Here is a 17,479-nt window from a genome sequence, read left to right as displayed (position 1 = left end):
TGCCGTATTTTTCACTCGAATTACAGTATCAAAGGGTATACATCATCCATAAGATAAAGTAACATCTGTTTCATCTCCGTGGTGGTACAAGTGGCTTCTTGCTGACTTGGCATGAAAGTATCAGCGGAAGAGAATCTGTCAAAGTCATTTTGTAAGAAAGGTTTAGGAAGTGTCAGGAATAATGAATCTGTACTTCACAGATACATTCAGGTCTTGGACTTTCTCATACAGTTATGAACTGTTGAAATGAAGGTCACTCACTCGCTGGATATGCTTTCAGAATAAGTGCTAAGATAACAAATTTGTGTTGCGTCCTGCCCTCCCGTGTCATCAGATTAATAAATGTCAGGTGTTTTATTTGCAAAAAAAAAAAGAAAATGAAGCTCTTTTGAGAAATGTTCTCACTTACATTAATAATATCCTGGTTTCATCGGGAGCAGATACAGTTTAAAGGGCCACTCTAGTAATTTTTAAAATGTATTAATTATGTAGCAACCCCCCCACCCCCCACCCCTGGTATATATAAGCCGGCTGCTGTTATCTTGGTTGGTTATATCTTTTTGTCCGAATCTCTCAGCGTCTTTCTCCTTAGATAGTCATATGAGGACTTGGGGTTGTGTTGTCTGAAACTACTCAATTTCTCACTCTGTGATGCTGTTGCAGCGTCCCGTAGGGTGACTCCAGACACAAGGCACACATTGAGGAGCTGGGAGGGTAGAGTGGTCACTTGTCACAGTGGCACTTACCAGGCTCACTCCCGGAGGGAGACGTGTAGCCTCGGCCAGGGCAGCGCTGGGCCTCTTTCAGACACCCCTAGGATAGGGATGCCCAATAAACTGGAGGACAGGGATAGCAGATGTCACAGGTAAATAATGGAGCCGCAGACAAAAGTAACATACCTCAGGTCCCTTGGAATGGTCAAGGGCCTGGCAAAACTTTACTTAACATAAGTTCCAGAAGATGGTCTAATTTACACAAATTGGCAGTGCAGGTAAAGAAGCAGACCTGAGAGTACTTCCAACCGGTGATCCCAGACTTCAGGACGGCCGGATGTGAAAACAAATGGGTGTGCCTCTACATGGTGATCCCAGACTTCAGGACGGCCACATAGGAAAAATAATCACTGAGTACCTCTGCACTAGGCCTGGCTATATGCTCTCTCTCCCTCCCTCCCTCCCTCCCTCTCTCTCCCTCCCTCTCTCTCCCTCCCTCTCTCTCCCTCTCTCTCTCTCCCTCTCTCTCTCTCCCTCTCTCTCCCTCTTTCTCCCTCTCTCTCTCTCCCTCTCTCTCCCTCTCTTCACAAGAGACTCACTCTGCCACGGTTGCTGTCACACAGGTATTCGGGAACCGCTTTTCCTCCTCTATTCTTCACCACATGAGTGTTGAAGGTACCCCCATATGGCTGGCACTCTCTCCCTGCAACCCAGAAAAATACACCCTTCCCCGCTCTCACACACTCCTATTTATATCCTCACTCATACCATGTGACAAGACAAACTGATACATTGCAAGCATCTCCCAGGCTCATGCAAACACTCAACTCCTTACTTGCTGCAGCTGTGCAATACACATAACAGAATCACAAGACACTTTTGCACAGCACACCTGCACAAGACATGACATGTATTACATTTATGAAGGGGGCCAGGAATAAATGTACTGGGCCAATACACTGTTACATAAACCTACCACAGAAACTGTCAGTTATTGATGATGATCACACAGGTATAATAGAGGAGATCACACCTCATCCTCCTGACTGTATACTTATGGGCTGGGGCTTATTTAGGTAATTATAGAAGGTAATGAGAATTAAACCCCCTTCGGACAAAAATGGTTAAACCTCAGCTAATGCTGTGCTGATGAATCATGGGATTGATATGAAGTAAAAAATCTTACTTTCAAGATGGTGCCTGATAAGCATCAAACGGGGGGCTGGACTGCAGGGAAGTGACAGTAATACACAGAGAAGACCTCCGGAGTGTGACAGGCGATCAGGTGAGGGGCGTAGTGATAGAAAAATGTTTTGTCAGTATGGCCCTTTAAAGAGTACCTGCACTTTCACCTTCAGAGCGCTTCTGCTCCATCGGCCTTTTTTGGTTCTTTCCAGCAGCTGAAAACAGTCTCATATAGCCCCATATAGCACTTACATAGTAATAAAGCAATAGATAATATAGAGGAGGGAGGGAAATGTGAGGGGCGCAGCAGCAAGATCTCTTCCTTCGGGTACCTTCACACAGGCAAGCGCGATATCAGAACGAGAAACTTGGCCCAATATTGCGCTTGTCAACGTGCATTTTACCCGCGGATGTGAGGCGATTTTCAGGCAGGAATGCCTCATACCACTTCTGTGAAGCTCTGATCCTCTTGTACGAGTTTTTCGTGTGATAGAAGATCAGAAGTGTTTCCTTTTGATATCAGTGGGAAACATCACATCACACTGTGTGCACATCATACGGCCTGCGAAAGACAGCCAATGTGTTTAAGGTCCCATTGAAATCAACAGGCGATGCATTCCATGGGACGTGAAAAAATAGGACATGCCGCAATTTTTTTCCTCGCTGCATGACTGTGACGGCAAACATCGCTCAAGTGCACAACTCCATTCAGAAGAGAAGAGGTCATACTCGCGCAAGTTTACTGCATCTCACAACGCACGAGATTCTCGTCCGTGTGAAACTAGCCTAAGTGTCTGGGTGTGATCAGATCATGTTGTACCAAGATGGTATTCCTTCTCGTATGCCCTAGTAAAGGCGTTATAACAAAATTGGGGGAAATTTATTATTATTACTTCCCCTTTGCACAGTGCTTAATATCTGAAAAGCCACATGCCTCATCCTATATTAGGCACATCATGCCACCCCCATGTGCGCTAACTTCCACTGACTCTCTAGCATAGACTCACTTAGACCCACTTGCAAACACATATATAAGACATAGTCACATGGCATACAACATGATACATTTTCCAGACATAACCCAGACATGAACCCATTCAATTCTGCAGAGGTGCAATACACATAACTCTGATGCATTCCACAGTTAAGACACCGACAGGACAATGGCACGAGACAGACATATAACATTATAGAGGGACCCATTAACTCTCGCCCACTACAAGTCCACAACAGACTCCACCCCTATATTTAAAAGTGTGAAATCAACTGCAAAATCTGCTGCACAAGAACTACCTTTATAAATTTAATTTATTTCTGGATAAATTCTTAAAATAATTGCACTACTAACTAAAGAGTATGGATGATTGCTCTAGAAGGGGTTAATTTTGTGCTGCTTTTATACTCTGTGTTCTCCTTAGCTCTCTTCTGATATCACACTGAAAGGAGAGCAGAAGAGGGCGATACACTGATCGAGCGCCTGCTAGGAAAGTTAGTCCTAGACAAACCTTCCTGGGTAGCACTGAGTGGCTGTCACTGATGACATCACTGGGACCTGAACAAATCATGTCCTGATGATGTCATCCGAAATGACTGTTTGTAACAGCCTGTTTTTGGTGGTTTACCCATTTTGAGAGGGGAAGAGAGGTTGCCGATGCCGGTGAAGCAGCTGACATAAATTTACCTTGCTGCTGCACAGAGCTCAGGCAGCAGTAGCATAAATTTACTCAAAGGGGTTAAAGGGTCTAATCAAGTAAATCCAGTATAATCTACAACGATCCACATATAACAGAGGATGTCAACCCAGATTAGAATATTTATTTGTTGTAAATAATATAATTTTATGAACAATCTGATTAAAAGTTAGAAACATTGAATTTTAATGTGTTGCTCTAGATGGATACAGTTTACTGTTGGCATCTTCAGTTTGGCAGTGAAACATCTCATTTTTAGGATTTTTGGCACAGTTGAGTCCAAATGGAGACATTACAAATGAAATATTACAAGACTTACTAAGGTTGTCGAACAGCAGGAGATAATCTAATTTTTCTGTGGTGTTTACTTGACAGATGTGGGCTCTGTGGAAGGTCTGGCTTATCACCGAGCCTGGGATACTCTCTACTGGACAAGCTCTACTACCTCATCCATCACGCGCCATACTGTGGACCAAAGTCGGAGAGGGGCCTTCAACAGACAGGCTGTTATCACCATGTCTGAAGATGACCACCCCCATGTTCTAGCACTCGATGAATGCCAAAAGTATGCAAATGATTTCAGCTCTTATGTAATTTATGCCTCACAACCTTAAAGTGCTTTCTTCTTCCCTCAAACAGATGTTTCTCCAGATACAAGAGCAATTTAAAGGATATTTACACTTAACCTTTTCCTAGAGAATGCATATTTATAGCAGTTGGGCAATTAACATCTGCCAGGAGTTGAAGAAGGCCGGTTATTTACGTTCACTTAAACCTTATGTTTTATTTCCTACTTATGTCTTGAATTCAGACTGAATTAACTTTGTACATTCTGTTATATGAGAGGAAAGGATTTTTTGCATGAAGTAAATGAAGAATAGTAAAATTAGTAAGTAGCAGATTGCCAAAACGGTTGTTTGCTGATTGAGGAAAGCTATCGTACCTTAACGTCCTTCACTACACTAATTTTCTAACCTGCAATCAAGTGACCGTGGCTGAGCTGTAATACCAGACACAACCGCAGACAAGAGTGGTGCTGCCTCTAGCATACAAAAAAGTTGAAAATTTTTCGTAATCTCGAAAAACCAATTTAAAGGGAACATGTCACGTCTGCAAACCACCATTAACTAGGTTATCATGGTATTAAGGGATGTGACAACGAGTGGTTTAATGTATTATTTGTGCTCACCTACTTCCGCAATCCAGTGGTGTCCCCATCTAAAGTCAATCCAAGGCATGGAAAAGTCACTAGTCACTGAGCACGCGCTGTGCTATTACAATCTATGGGACAGCACACGCACATAAATCTGAGACAGATTTGTGTCCCATCTATTGACTTCACAGGGTTACCATGCGGGATCATGGGAGTGGGTGAGTATAAAAAGTACATTACCCACCTCCCTGTCACCAACATTAAAAACAAAATAAATTAGTATCTGGTGCTATGGGACATGACATTTAACACCTTTATTGCATTAGAAATTATTACTATTGTGTAATAAATAACCATTGAACAAAAATTAGATAACACAATACTGCTTCTTAGCTAGAACATTTAAATATTTAATACTGCTTTTGTGTAAAAGTATATAACTGCTATAATACTGCCCCCTATGTACAAGAATATAACTGCTATAATACTGCTCCTATGTACAAGAATATAACTGCCATAATACTGCCTCCTATGTACAAGAATATAACTACTACAATACTGCCTCCTATGTACAAGAATATAACTACTATAATACTGCCCCCTATGTACAAGAATATAACTACTATAATACTGGCCCTATCTACAAGAATATAACTACTATAATACTGCCTGCTATGTACAAGTATATAACTAGTATAATACTGCTCCCATGTACAAGAATATAACTACTATAATACTGCCTCCTATGTACAAGAATATAACTACTATAATACTGCCCCTATCTACAAGAATATAACTACTATAATACTGCCCCCTATGTACAAGAATATAACTACTATAATACTGCCCCCCTATGTACAAGAATATAACTACTATAATGCCGCCCTCTATGTAAAAGAATATAACTACTATAATACTGCCCTCTATGTACAAGAATATAACTACTATAATACTGCCTCCTATGTACAAGAATATAACTACTATAATACTGCACCCTATGTACAAGAATATAACTACTATAATACTGCCTCCTATGTACAAGAATATAACTACTATAATACTGCTCCCTATGTACAAGAATATAACTACTATAATACTGCTCCCTATGTACAAGAATATAACTACTATAATACTGCCCCTTATGTACAAGAATATAACTAGTATAATACTGCCCTCTATGTACAAGAATATAACTAGTATAATACTGCTCCTATGTACAAGAATATAACTACTATAATACTGCTCCCTATGTACAAGAATATAACTACTATAATACTGCCCCTATGTACAAGAATATAACTACTATAATACTGCCCCCTATGTACAAGAATATAACTACTACAATACTGCCTCCTATGTACAAGAATATGACTACTATAATACTGCCCCCTATGTACAAGAATATAACTACTATAATACTGCCCCTATCTACAAGAATATAACTACTATAATACTGCCTGCTATGTACAAGAATATAACTAGTATAATACTGCTCCCATGTACAAGAATATAACTACTATAATACTGCCTCCTATGTACAAGAATATAACTACTATAATACTGCCCCTATCTACAAGAATATAACTACTATAATACTGCCCCCCTATGTACAAGAATATAACTACTATAATACTGCTCCCTATGTACAAGAATATAACTACTATAATACTGCCCTCTATGTACAAGAATATAACTAGTATAATACTGCTCCTATGTACAAGAATATAACTACTATAATACTGCCCCCTATGTACAAGAATATAACCACTATAATACTGCCCCCTATGTACAAGAATATAACTACTATAACACTGCCCCTATATACAAGAATATAATAACTATAATACTGCCCCCTATGTACAAGAATATAACTACTATAATATTGCCCCCTATATACAAGAATATAATTACTATAATACTGCCCCCTATGTACAAGAATATAACTACTATAATACTGCCCACTATGTACAAGAATAAAACTACTATAACACTGCCCCCTATATACAAGAATATAATAACTATAATACTGCCCCCTATGTACAAGAATATAACTACTATAATACTTCCTCACTATGAACAAGAATATAACTACTAGCATACTGCCCCCTGTGTACAAGAATATAACAAATATAATACTGCTCCTATGTACAAGAAAATAATTACTATAATACTGCCTGCTATGTACAAGAATATAACTACTATAATACTGTTCCTATGTAAAAGAAATTAACTACTATAATACTGCCCCTATGTACAAGAATATAACTACTATAATACTGCCCCTATGTACAAGAATATAACTACTATAATACTGCCCCCTATGCACAAGAATATAACTACTATAATACTGCCCTCTAAGTACAAGAATATAACTACTATAATACTGTTCCTATGTAAAAGAATATAACTACTATAATACTGCCTCCTATGTACAAGAATATAACTACTATAATACTGTTCCTATGTAAAAGAATATAACTACTATAATACTGCCCCTATGTACAAGAATATAACTACGATAATACTGCCTCCTATATACAAGAGTATAACTACTATAATACTGCCCCCTATGTACAAGAATATAACTACTGTAACACTGCCCCCTATATACAAGAATATAATAACTATAATACTGCCCCCTGTGTACAAGAATATAACTACTATAATACTGCCCTCTATGTACAAGAATATAACTACTATAATACTGCCCTTATGAACAAGAATATAACTAATATAATACTGTCACTATGTACAAGTATAAACCTACCGGTACTATAATACTGCCCCCTATGTACAAGAATATAACTACTATAATACTGCCTTTATGAACAAGAATATAACTACTGTAATACTGCCCCTATGTACAAGAATATAACTATTATAATACTGCCCCGATGTACGAGAATATAACTACTATAATACAGCCCCCTATGTACAAGAATATAACTACTATAATACTTCCCCACTATGTACAAAAATATAACTACTATAATACTGCCCCCTATGTACAAGAATATTGCTACTATAATACTGCCTCCTATGTACAAGAAAATAACTACTAAAAATAATGCCCCCTACGTACAAGAATATAATTACTATAATACCGCTCCCTATGTTCAAGAATATGACTACTATAATACTGCCCCCTACGCACAAGAATATAACTACAGTAATACTGCCCCCTATGTACAAGAATATAACTACTACAATACTGACCCGTGTGTACAAGAATATAACTACTGTGATACTGCCCCCTGTGTACAAGAATATAAGTACTATAACATTGCCCCTATGTACAAGAATATAACTACTATAATGCTGCCCCCCATGTACAAGAATATAATTACTATAATACTGCCCCCTATGTACAAGAATATAACTACTATAATACTTCTCTTAATGTACAAGAATATAACCACAATAATACTGCCCCCTATGTACAAAAATATAACTACTATAATACTCCCACGACCTACAAGAATATAACTACTAGAATACTGCCCCCTATGTACACGAATATAACTACTATAATACTGCCCCCTATGTACAAGAATATAACTAGTATAATACTGCTCCTATTTTCAAGAATATAACTACTATAATACTGCTATCTATGTACAAGAATATAACTACTATAATACTTCCCTTTAATTACAAGAATATAACTACTATAATGCTGCCCACTAAGTACAAGAATATAACTATTATAATACTGCCCCCATGTACAAAAATATTACTACTATATTACTGCCCCCTATGTACAAGAACATAAGTACTATAATACTTTCCTTTATGTACAAGAATATAACTACCATAATACTGCCCCCTATGTACAAGAATATAACTACTATAAAACTGTCCACTATGTACAAGAATATACCTACTATAATAGTGCCCGCTATATACAAGAATATAACTACTATAATACTGCTCCTATGTACAAGAATATAACTACTATAATACCGCCCCGTATGTACACGAATATAACTACTATAATACTGCTCCCTATGTACAAGAATATAACTACTATAATACTGCTCCCTATGTACAAGAATATAACTAATATAATACTGCCTTCTATGTACTAGAATATAACTACTTTTATACTGCCCCCTATGTACAAGAATAAAACTACTATAATACTGCTTCCAATGTACAAAGATATAACTACTTAAATACTGCTCCCTACGTGCAAGAATATAACTACTATAATACTGCCCCCTATGTACAAGAATATAACTACTATAATGCTGCTCCTATGTACTAGAATATAACTACTATAATGCTGCTCCTATGTACAAGAATATAACTGCTATAATACTGCCTCCTATATACAAGAATATAACTACTATAATACGGCCTCCTATGTACAAGAATATAACTAGTAGAATACTGCCCCCTATGTACAAGAATATAACTACTATAATATTTCCCTTATGTACAAGAATAAAGCTACTATTATACTGCTCCTATGTACAAGAATAGAACAACTATAATACTGCCCCCTATGTACAAGAATATGACTACTATAATACTGTCCACTATGTACAAGAATATAACTGCTATAATACTGCCCCCTATGTACAAGACTATAACTACTATAATACTGCTCCTATGTACAAGAATATAACTACTATAATACTGCTCCTATGTACAAGAATATAACTACTATAATACTGCCCCCTATGTACAAGAATATAACTAATATAATACTGCTCTTATGTACAAGAATATAATTACTATAATACTGCCGCTATGTACAAGAATATAACCACTATAATACTGCCCCCTATGTACAAGAATATAACTACTATAATACAGCCCCCTATGTACAAGAATATAACTACTATAATACAGCCCCCTATATACAAGAATATAACTACTATAATACTGCCCCCTATGTACAAGAATATAACTACTATAATACAGCCCCCTATGTACAACAATATACCTACTATAATACTGCCCTCTATGTACAAGAATATAACTACTATAACACTGCCCCCTATATACAAGAATATAATAACTATAATACTGCCCCCTGTGTACAAGAATATAACTACTATAATACAGCCCCCTATATACAAGAATATAACTACTATAATACAGCCCCCTATATACAAGAATATAACTACTATAATACTGCCCTCTATGTACAAGAATATAACTACTATAATACTGCCGCTATGTACAAGAATATAACCACTATAATACTGCCCCCTATGTACAAGAATATAACCACTATAATACTGCCCCCTATGTACAAGAATATAACTACTATAATACTGCCCCTATGTACAAGAATATAACTACTATAATACTGCTCCCTATGTACAAGAATATAACTACTATAATACTGCCCCCTATGTACAAGAATATAACTACTATAATACTGCCCCTTATGTACAAGAATATAACTACTATAACACTGCCCCCTATGTACAAGAATATAACTACTATAATACTGCTCCCTATGTACAAGAATATAACTACTATAACACTGCCCCCTATGTACAAGAATATAACTACTATAATACTGCCCCCTATGTACAAGAATATAACTACTATAATACTGCCCCTTATGTACAAGAATATAACTACTATAACACTGCCCCCTATGTACAAGAATATAACTACCATAATACTGCCCCTATGTACAAGAATATAACTACTATAATACTGCTCCCTATGTACAAGAATATAACTACTATAATACTGCCCCCTATGTACAAGAATATAACTACTATAATACTGCCCCTTATGTACAAGAATATAACTACTATAACACTGCCCCCTATGTACAAGAATATAACTACTATAATACTGCCTCCTATGTACAAGAATATAACTACTATAATACTGCCCCTATGTACAAGAATATAACTACTATAATACTGCTCCCTATGTACAAGAATATAACCACTATAATACTGCCCCCTATGTACAAGAATATAACCACTATAATACTGCCCCCTATGTACAAGAATATAACTACTATAATACAGCACCCTATATACAAGAATATAACTACTATAATGATCTTTTTATTTAAAAACTTGCAACAAAATTATTACAATATATTTACAATATAAACATAAGATTCAACAACGAAAACAGAAAAACAGAACAAAATACTCTTCATTACACCCGCACAGACGTTGGTACCCGGATCCTCCTCCAGTTTATACTATGTACATTGTTTTCTAGGTCTTTCTTATATACTGTTTTCAGACTTTCAATGATGATCTTCATGACATTATTACAGGAGTTGACTTCCTTATTGATGACCAGACAGCATCTTGCACACCACAGATGGTACACGGTCACCACATTTATCACATATAGAGTACTTCTGTTATATTCACTAAGCTGAGGCAGGAAGTCTCCATACACTACTTGACAATATGGCTGCCTTCTCAGCTGGGGTAACTGCAGGGCCAGAGACACGGCCTCCCATAACTGTATACTAAATGGACAGTCTAAAAGAAGATGCTCCATAGTCTCTACACACTGACCACACTCTTCTCTAGGACAAGATCTATTTGTTACATTGCGACATTTCAAATTGTCTCTGACATACATCTTCCCATGAAATGCCAGCCATGCCGCATCCCTCATGTGTGTCGGCACTCTGGAATCCTGTAAGATTTGTGCAGTCTGTTTCACATCTAAATGTGGCGCCCCCCTCAGCTGTATCTGGACACTGAAATGAGATCTCAACAATTTGTCATAGATCTCCTTCCTGCTGGACAATCTGACCTCATCATACAAAATCCTCCACTTAATGATCTTACTGATGACATGTACTCCATACCAAGACACGTTGTTCTTAATACGTCCCGAGATCCTCTTAATGGCATCACCTACCGACCATACAGATACAAATTGCTGGATCTGGCTCTTGAACAGATAGCACCAAGGTTTCTGCACCGAATTTTTACAGAATGAGAAATTTCGCATCAAAAACATCAAGTTTAAGAATAATTCTGGACAAGGCATGGAGAGTCCTCCTTCCCTATGAGGGAGATAGGCAATGTTCCTCTTCACTATGCTCACCCTACTACCATACAAAAAGTTGAAGAAGACATTGGTTAGTCTGGGCCGCAGACTATCTGGCACTGGAAACACCACTGAGATATACAAAAAGAGTGGAAGCAGGAATCTTCTCATAAGGCCGACCTTCTCCTGGTATGTCAGCCTCCAATGCTTCCAGCTCCGCTCCTTCTGCTCACACACCGCCAGCCTCTCCTCCCAATTCACCTTCCCTTCATCTACTTTTCCAAACTCAACTCCCAAAATTTTAATTTTATCCTGAACTTTCCTGAAGGGCACCGAAAAGACTTTGCTATCTCTCCCTAACCACAATGCCTCGCTCTTCTCCATATTCACCACTGAATTTGAGACTCTGGAAAATTCTGCTATGTCCTGCTCAAGTGCTGCACAATCATCTGCAGACGTCACCAGAAGTGTCACATCATCCGCATAAGCACTAAACTTTATAACTTCCACTTTCCCATGAAGATGACACCTCAACCCCTGTAAATCCCCATCAGCATGTAGCTTCCTCAGGAAAGGGTCCAGACTAAAGACATATAATAGTGGGCTGAGAGGACAACCCTGCCTCACCCCTGACATAATCCTGAAGGGATCTCCTAGGTGACCATTAATCAGAGGTTGGCTTACCGCTCCCTTATAGAGAACCTGCAGCCATTGTACAAAGCGTACCGGAAGGCCGTACTCCAACAACACCTGATACAAGTATCCATGATGAACTCTATCAAAGGCCTTACTCTGGTCTAAGCCAACCACATATGCCCCTTCCCCATGCTGTTTCATATAGGTTATGGCTTCTCTCACCAGTAGTAGTGAGTCCTCTATTGTTCGGCCTTTCACGCCACATGTCTGATTAGCAATAATTAGTTCATCTGCCACATCACTTAGTCTATAATACAAGATCTTGGCCAAGATTTTATAATCCGTATTTAGCAGAGACAGTGGGCGCCAATTTTTAATATCTTTTAAATTTCCCTTTTTTGCCAAAAGAACCAACACAGATTTACAGTGAGAGTCGAGCATCTTCCCTGCAGAGAGGCAATCATTATAAACCTGCACCAAGTCTGGAGCTAATAAGTCTCTGAACTCTTTATAGAACTCGCTGGTCAGGCCATCCAGCCCCGGACTCTTCTTGGGCTTTAAGGAGTCGATGCTTCTTTTCACTTCCTCCTCAGTTATGGACACAATCATGCATTCTGCTTGCACTGGGTCTAATTTGGGCAGAGTCGCACTCTTCAGATAGCATTTAATGTCATCCTCCCTAATCTGCCCCCCTTGGAAAAGATTCCCATAGTAATCTCCAATGATCTGTTGGAGTTTCTTCTGCTCTGACTGCTCTGTACCGTTCTCATCTAATAGCCCAGTCATAAGCTTCTTACTAACCCTATTCTTACAGGCAATAAAAGGGTCCGGGGTGTAAACCCTCCAATTATCAAACTGTCCCTCAGCTTTAAGAGACTTGAAGCGATCATACTGCAGCTCCTTCATCTTCTGCTTTATCTGGCTGATGCTCGCTCCGTCCACCTTCTCCCCACCATTCATCCGACCATACAAGCGACTCAGCTGTCGTCTCAGCATAGAATACTTCATATACTCCACATTACTGCGTCTCCTGGCAGCTCTAATCATAAACTGCTTGATGTCCCCTTTCATGCACTCCCACCACTCTGCCGTATCATCAAACATACATTGGGTGGTCCTCCGCTCAGTATAGAAGGTAGTGAAGGCCTCAATAAACTGTGGATCCTGCAGCAGGGAACTGTTCATCTTCCAGTATCCCCGACCGCAGACCCCGGTCCCATCCTGACCCAGCGTGACACTGACTATACAATGATCAGAGAACTCTATGGGGCTGATCCTATACTTGGTGCACTTCATGCCTTTCTTAATATAGATACGATCTATTCTGCTGGCATTACCTCCCTTATGATAGGTGTAAGATCTCTTAGCATATTGTAAGCGATAGGGGTCAACTAAATGAGCCTGCTGGACCAGATTATTGAGGAAGTTCTCATCATACCTTAGTGGTTTATGACTACTGGTTCTATCTACATTACTGGAGACACTATTAAAATCCCCACACATTATAAACACCCGCGATGTAAAACAATACGGCTTCATCAGTTGGAACAACTCCCTCCTCTCCTTTCTAGTCTGAGGAGCATAGATATTAATAACTCTATAATATATAGTGTCCAATATAAAGTCCAGCATCAGGCACCGGCCTGGACTGATCTCCAGGACCCTCTCCACCTCTATGTCCTTATTGAAGAGAATTCCCACACCATCATTTCTCTCCAATCCAAAGGACCAGAATGATGCTCCATGTCTCCAGTCCCTCCTGGCTGCATACACATCAGCATTACTCTTCAGATAGGTCTCCTGTAAGCAGAAGACATCAGATCTCTCCTCTGACAGCCGCTGGTAGATCGCCTGCCTCCTGCTCTTAGTCTTTACACTGTTCACATTTATAGAGCAGACTCTCAAACTCATTTAAGTCACTGATCTTTCTTGCTTTTCCTCCTTCGTCCGCTGCTATCACCTGCAGAGCCCCATCTTTTGGTGGACACTGATGGTTGAGGTTCCTCTTCCTGAAGGTCATCATCAGAGTTATTTAAAGAGACACAATCTTTCTCTGACTTCTCCTCTGATTCTTCTCCCAGCACTCCATACTGTCCGGAGGTTATGGCCAGCACCGGCTGATCCGGGGTTTTCTTTGCTGCGGTGACTTTTCTAGCAGGATCTGCAGTTTTATTCTTTCTTTTAACCGCCTGGAACCCCTCTTCATCCACAGAGGGGCGTCTGGGCCTTGTGGCTCGGTCGGAAGGTTCTGTAGCCTTACATGACTTCTGTTCAGGTGATTTAGCAACTGATTTATTGCATACTTTCTTATTTTCATGAGGTTTCTCTTCAATAGCTGGTGCTTGTAGTACAACAGGGGATTTTTCACTTCTTGCAGCAAGGATTTTTCTTTTTCCATCAGATGCATTCTCGGTGGCTGGTACTTGTACTGTAGTGGGAGGACAATCCATCTCTCCCTCTGCTGGTACTTGTAGTGCAGCGGGTGAGTTATCAGTCTCTAAAGCAGGGTCACTGGTACTTTGCACTACATTAGTATTAGGAGTATTGGATTCTGGGGCTGTATCTGCTTTTGCGGCGACGTCCTCTTTACCTTCCTCCATGGGCTCTATGCCGATATCATCAGCTCCTTTGTTATGCTCTGCGTGTGGACACTCCCGGAATGTATGACCTGCTCCTAAGCACAGGTTACAGATGACGGGACCTCTACAATCGCTTTTTGAATGTCCAAACTGTCCACATAATGAACACTTGACTCGAGAGCAGTTGAAAGCGAGGTGTCTGCCCCCACACCTATGACATAGACGAGGCTGACCAGGGTAATAGCATATTCCTCTCTCTGAGCCTAGATAGAAGGAGTGCGGTAGATGTCTGGTCACACCATTGGCTCGCTCTAATTGGATCTTTACAGTGTATCCACCATTCCAGATTCCCTCCTCATCATAGATTTTTTCTGGATAGTTCATGATCATACATTGCCTACTCAGCCAGTGCTCCAGATCTGCCAGCGCCACCACCTCAGACTGGAACAATATGGTGGCCCTCACCACCTGAGGCTTGGACAGCTGGATCACCTGGAGATACTCCCAGATTGACTGTCCCCTTGTGTCATTATATATACTCCAGAATGCATCCAAGTCATATTGCAGCTTAAAGCTGATGTCGTAGATCCTGCTGGAGGGGATATGGATCAGAGCGTACACCTCAGAGGCTTTAAACTTCATAAAGTCCTTTAGGAGACTCTTTCCAATGTACAGTCTAGAGGGAATGTTCTCCTCTGGCCCCGTGTACTTAATCCTGACAGCGTTTCTCCTCTGTGGTGGAGGGGTAGCTGACTTTGTAACATTGGAGAATAGTCTGTTGAATTGTGGACGGTCAGCAGAGGGATGAGTGCCTGACCTTTCCTCATCAGCAGGCTTACTGACTCCTGATTGATCTGCAGACACACCTGCGGTGGTTTCACACTGTCCTGCAGACACACCTGCGGTGGTTTCACACTGTCCTGCAGACACACCTGCTGTGGTATGAGACTGTCCTGCAGACACACCTGCGGTGGTTTCACACTGTCCTGTAGACACACCTGCGGTGGTATGAGACTGTCCTGCAGATTGCTGTATACACTCCTCTGCAGATGGCTGAGAGCCTTCACTAATCTCCACCATATCTGCTCCAGTCCATGTAGTTGTCTCTTCACTCATTACACAGCACGGTGTTTCATTTACAATGTCAGTACCTGAAGCATACACCAGATTACTACTTGCATTCATTTCATCAGCACAGCAAACAGAGTCCTTTGCAATTAACCCCTCATTGACTGTCACATTTTGCTCCTCAGTATTAGCAGCATTTTCAGAGTCTGATAGCTCAGCTCCCATACTCAATGACCCTGAAAGAAGTGACCCTCCAGGTGCTGCACCCACACATCTCAGAGGGGTTCCCTGCTCCACCATACTATACACAGCATTATAATCAGTACCTTTTTTCTCAATGGCTTCTTTCATCTTCATGTTTTGCACTCTGGCCTCCCTCTTCATGTTTTGCACTCTGGCCTCCTTCTTTTTCTCCATTACCCAGTTTTCTACTTTAGGTATTGCATTTGCTTCTTTGTCTAGTCGCTCCTTTAATATAGCAAGCTCACGTGTGCAATTATCCAGGCATTCACACTTCATCAGCTTTGTCTTCGGATCCATCTCTATCTTAATCTCTTCTCTTAACTTCAAAATTTGTCTTTCCAGTTTAAATAAACTTTTCTTAGTCACTTTCATACTCAATCCAAATGCTTTACATGATTCAGTAATCTCACCAGCCACCATTTCCTGGTTACCACTTTCTTGATCTCCATGCTGCAAGCCACACTCCAGGCTCTGGGCTCTTCCAGGATCGTCAGCCCAGCTGCACTCACTTCCTCCTGGGTCAGAGGCCATGCCTCCTCCCTACTGGGAGCTCACAAGCACACGTCTATCCTCTCCTATGGACAAGAATAGAACTACTATAATACTGCCCTCTATGTACAAGAATATAATTACTATAATACTGCCGCTATGTACAAGAATAAAACCACTATAATACTGCCCCCTATGTACAAGAATATAACTACTATAATACAGCCCCCTATGTACAAGAATATAACTACTATAATACAGCCCCCTATATACAAGAATATAACTACTATAATACAGCCCCCTATGTACAAGAATATACCTACTATAATACTGCCCTCTATGTACAAGAATATAACTACTATAACACTGCCCCCTATATACAAGAATATAATAACTATAATACTGCCCCCTGTGTACAAGAATATAACTACTATAATACTGCCCCCTATGTACAAGAATATAACTACTATAATACTGCCCCCTATGTACAAGAATATAACTACTATAATACAGCCCCCTATGTACAAGAATATACCTACTATAATACTGCCCCCAATGTATAAGAATACAACTACTATAATACTGCTCCCTATGTACAAGAATATAACTAGTATAATACTGCCTCCTATGTACAAGAATATAACTACTATAATACTGCCCCCTATGTACAAGAATATAACTACTATAATACTGCCACCTATGTACAAGAATATAACTACTATA

The 17,479-nt window shown here is 39.7% G+C and overlaps 1 protein-coding gene across 1 annotated transcript in view; it reads left to right on the top strand.

The window, feature by feature from the left end:
• Positions 1–17,479, top strand: part of LRP1B (LDL receptor related protein 1B) — a 1,872,788-nt gene that overhangs the window by 1,423,696 nt on the left and 431,613 nt on the right. The window contains exon 43 of the mRNA XM_066577770.1: positions 3,965–4,154. Within this exon, the coding sequence (XP_066433867.1) occupies positions 3,965–4,154 (190 nt within the window). The remainder of the gene's footprint in view (positions 1–3,964; positions 4,155–17,479) is intronic.

This window comes from Eleutherodactylus coqui, chromosome 8, assembly GCF_035609145.1.
Source record: "Eleutherodactylus coqui strain aEleCoq1 chromosome 8, aEleCoq1.hap1, whole genome shotgun sequence".
NCBI classification, from domain to species: domain Eukaryota; kingdom Metazoa; phylum Chordata; class Amphibia; order Anura; family Eleutherodactylidae; genus Eleutherodactylus; species Eleutherodactylus coqui.
This window is presented reverse-complemented; position numbering and strand designations above follow the sequence as displayed.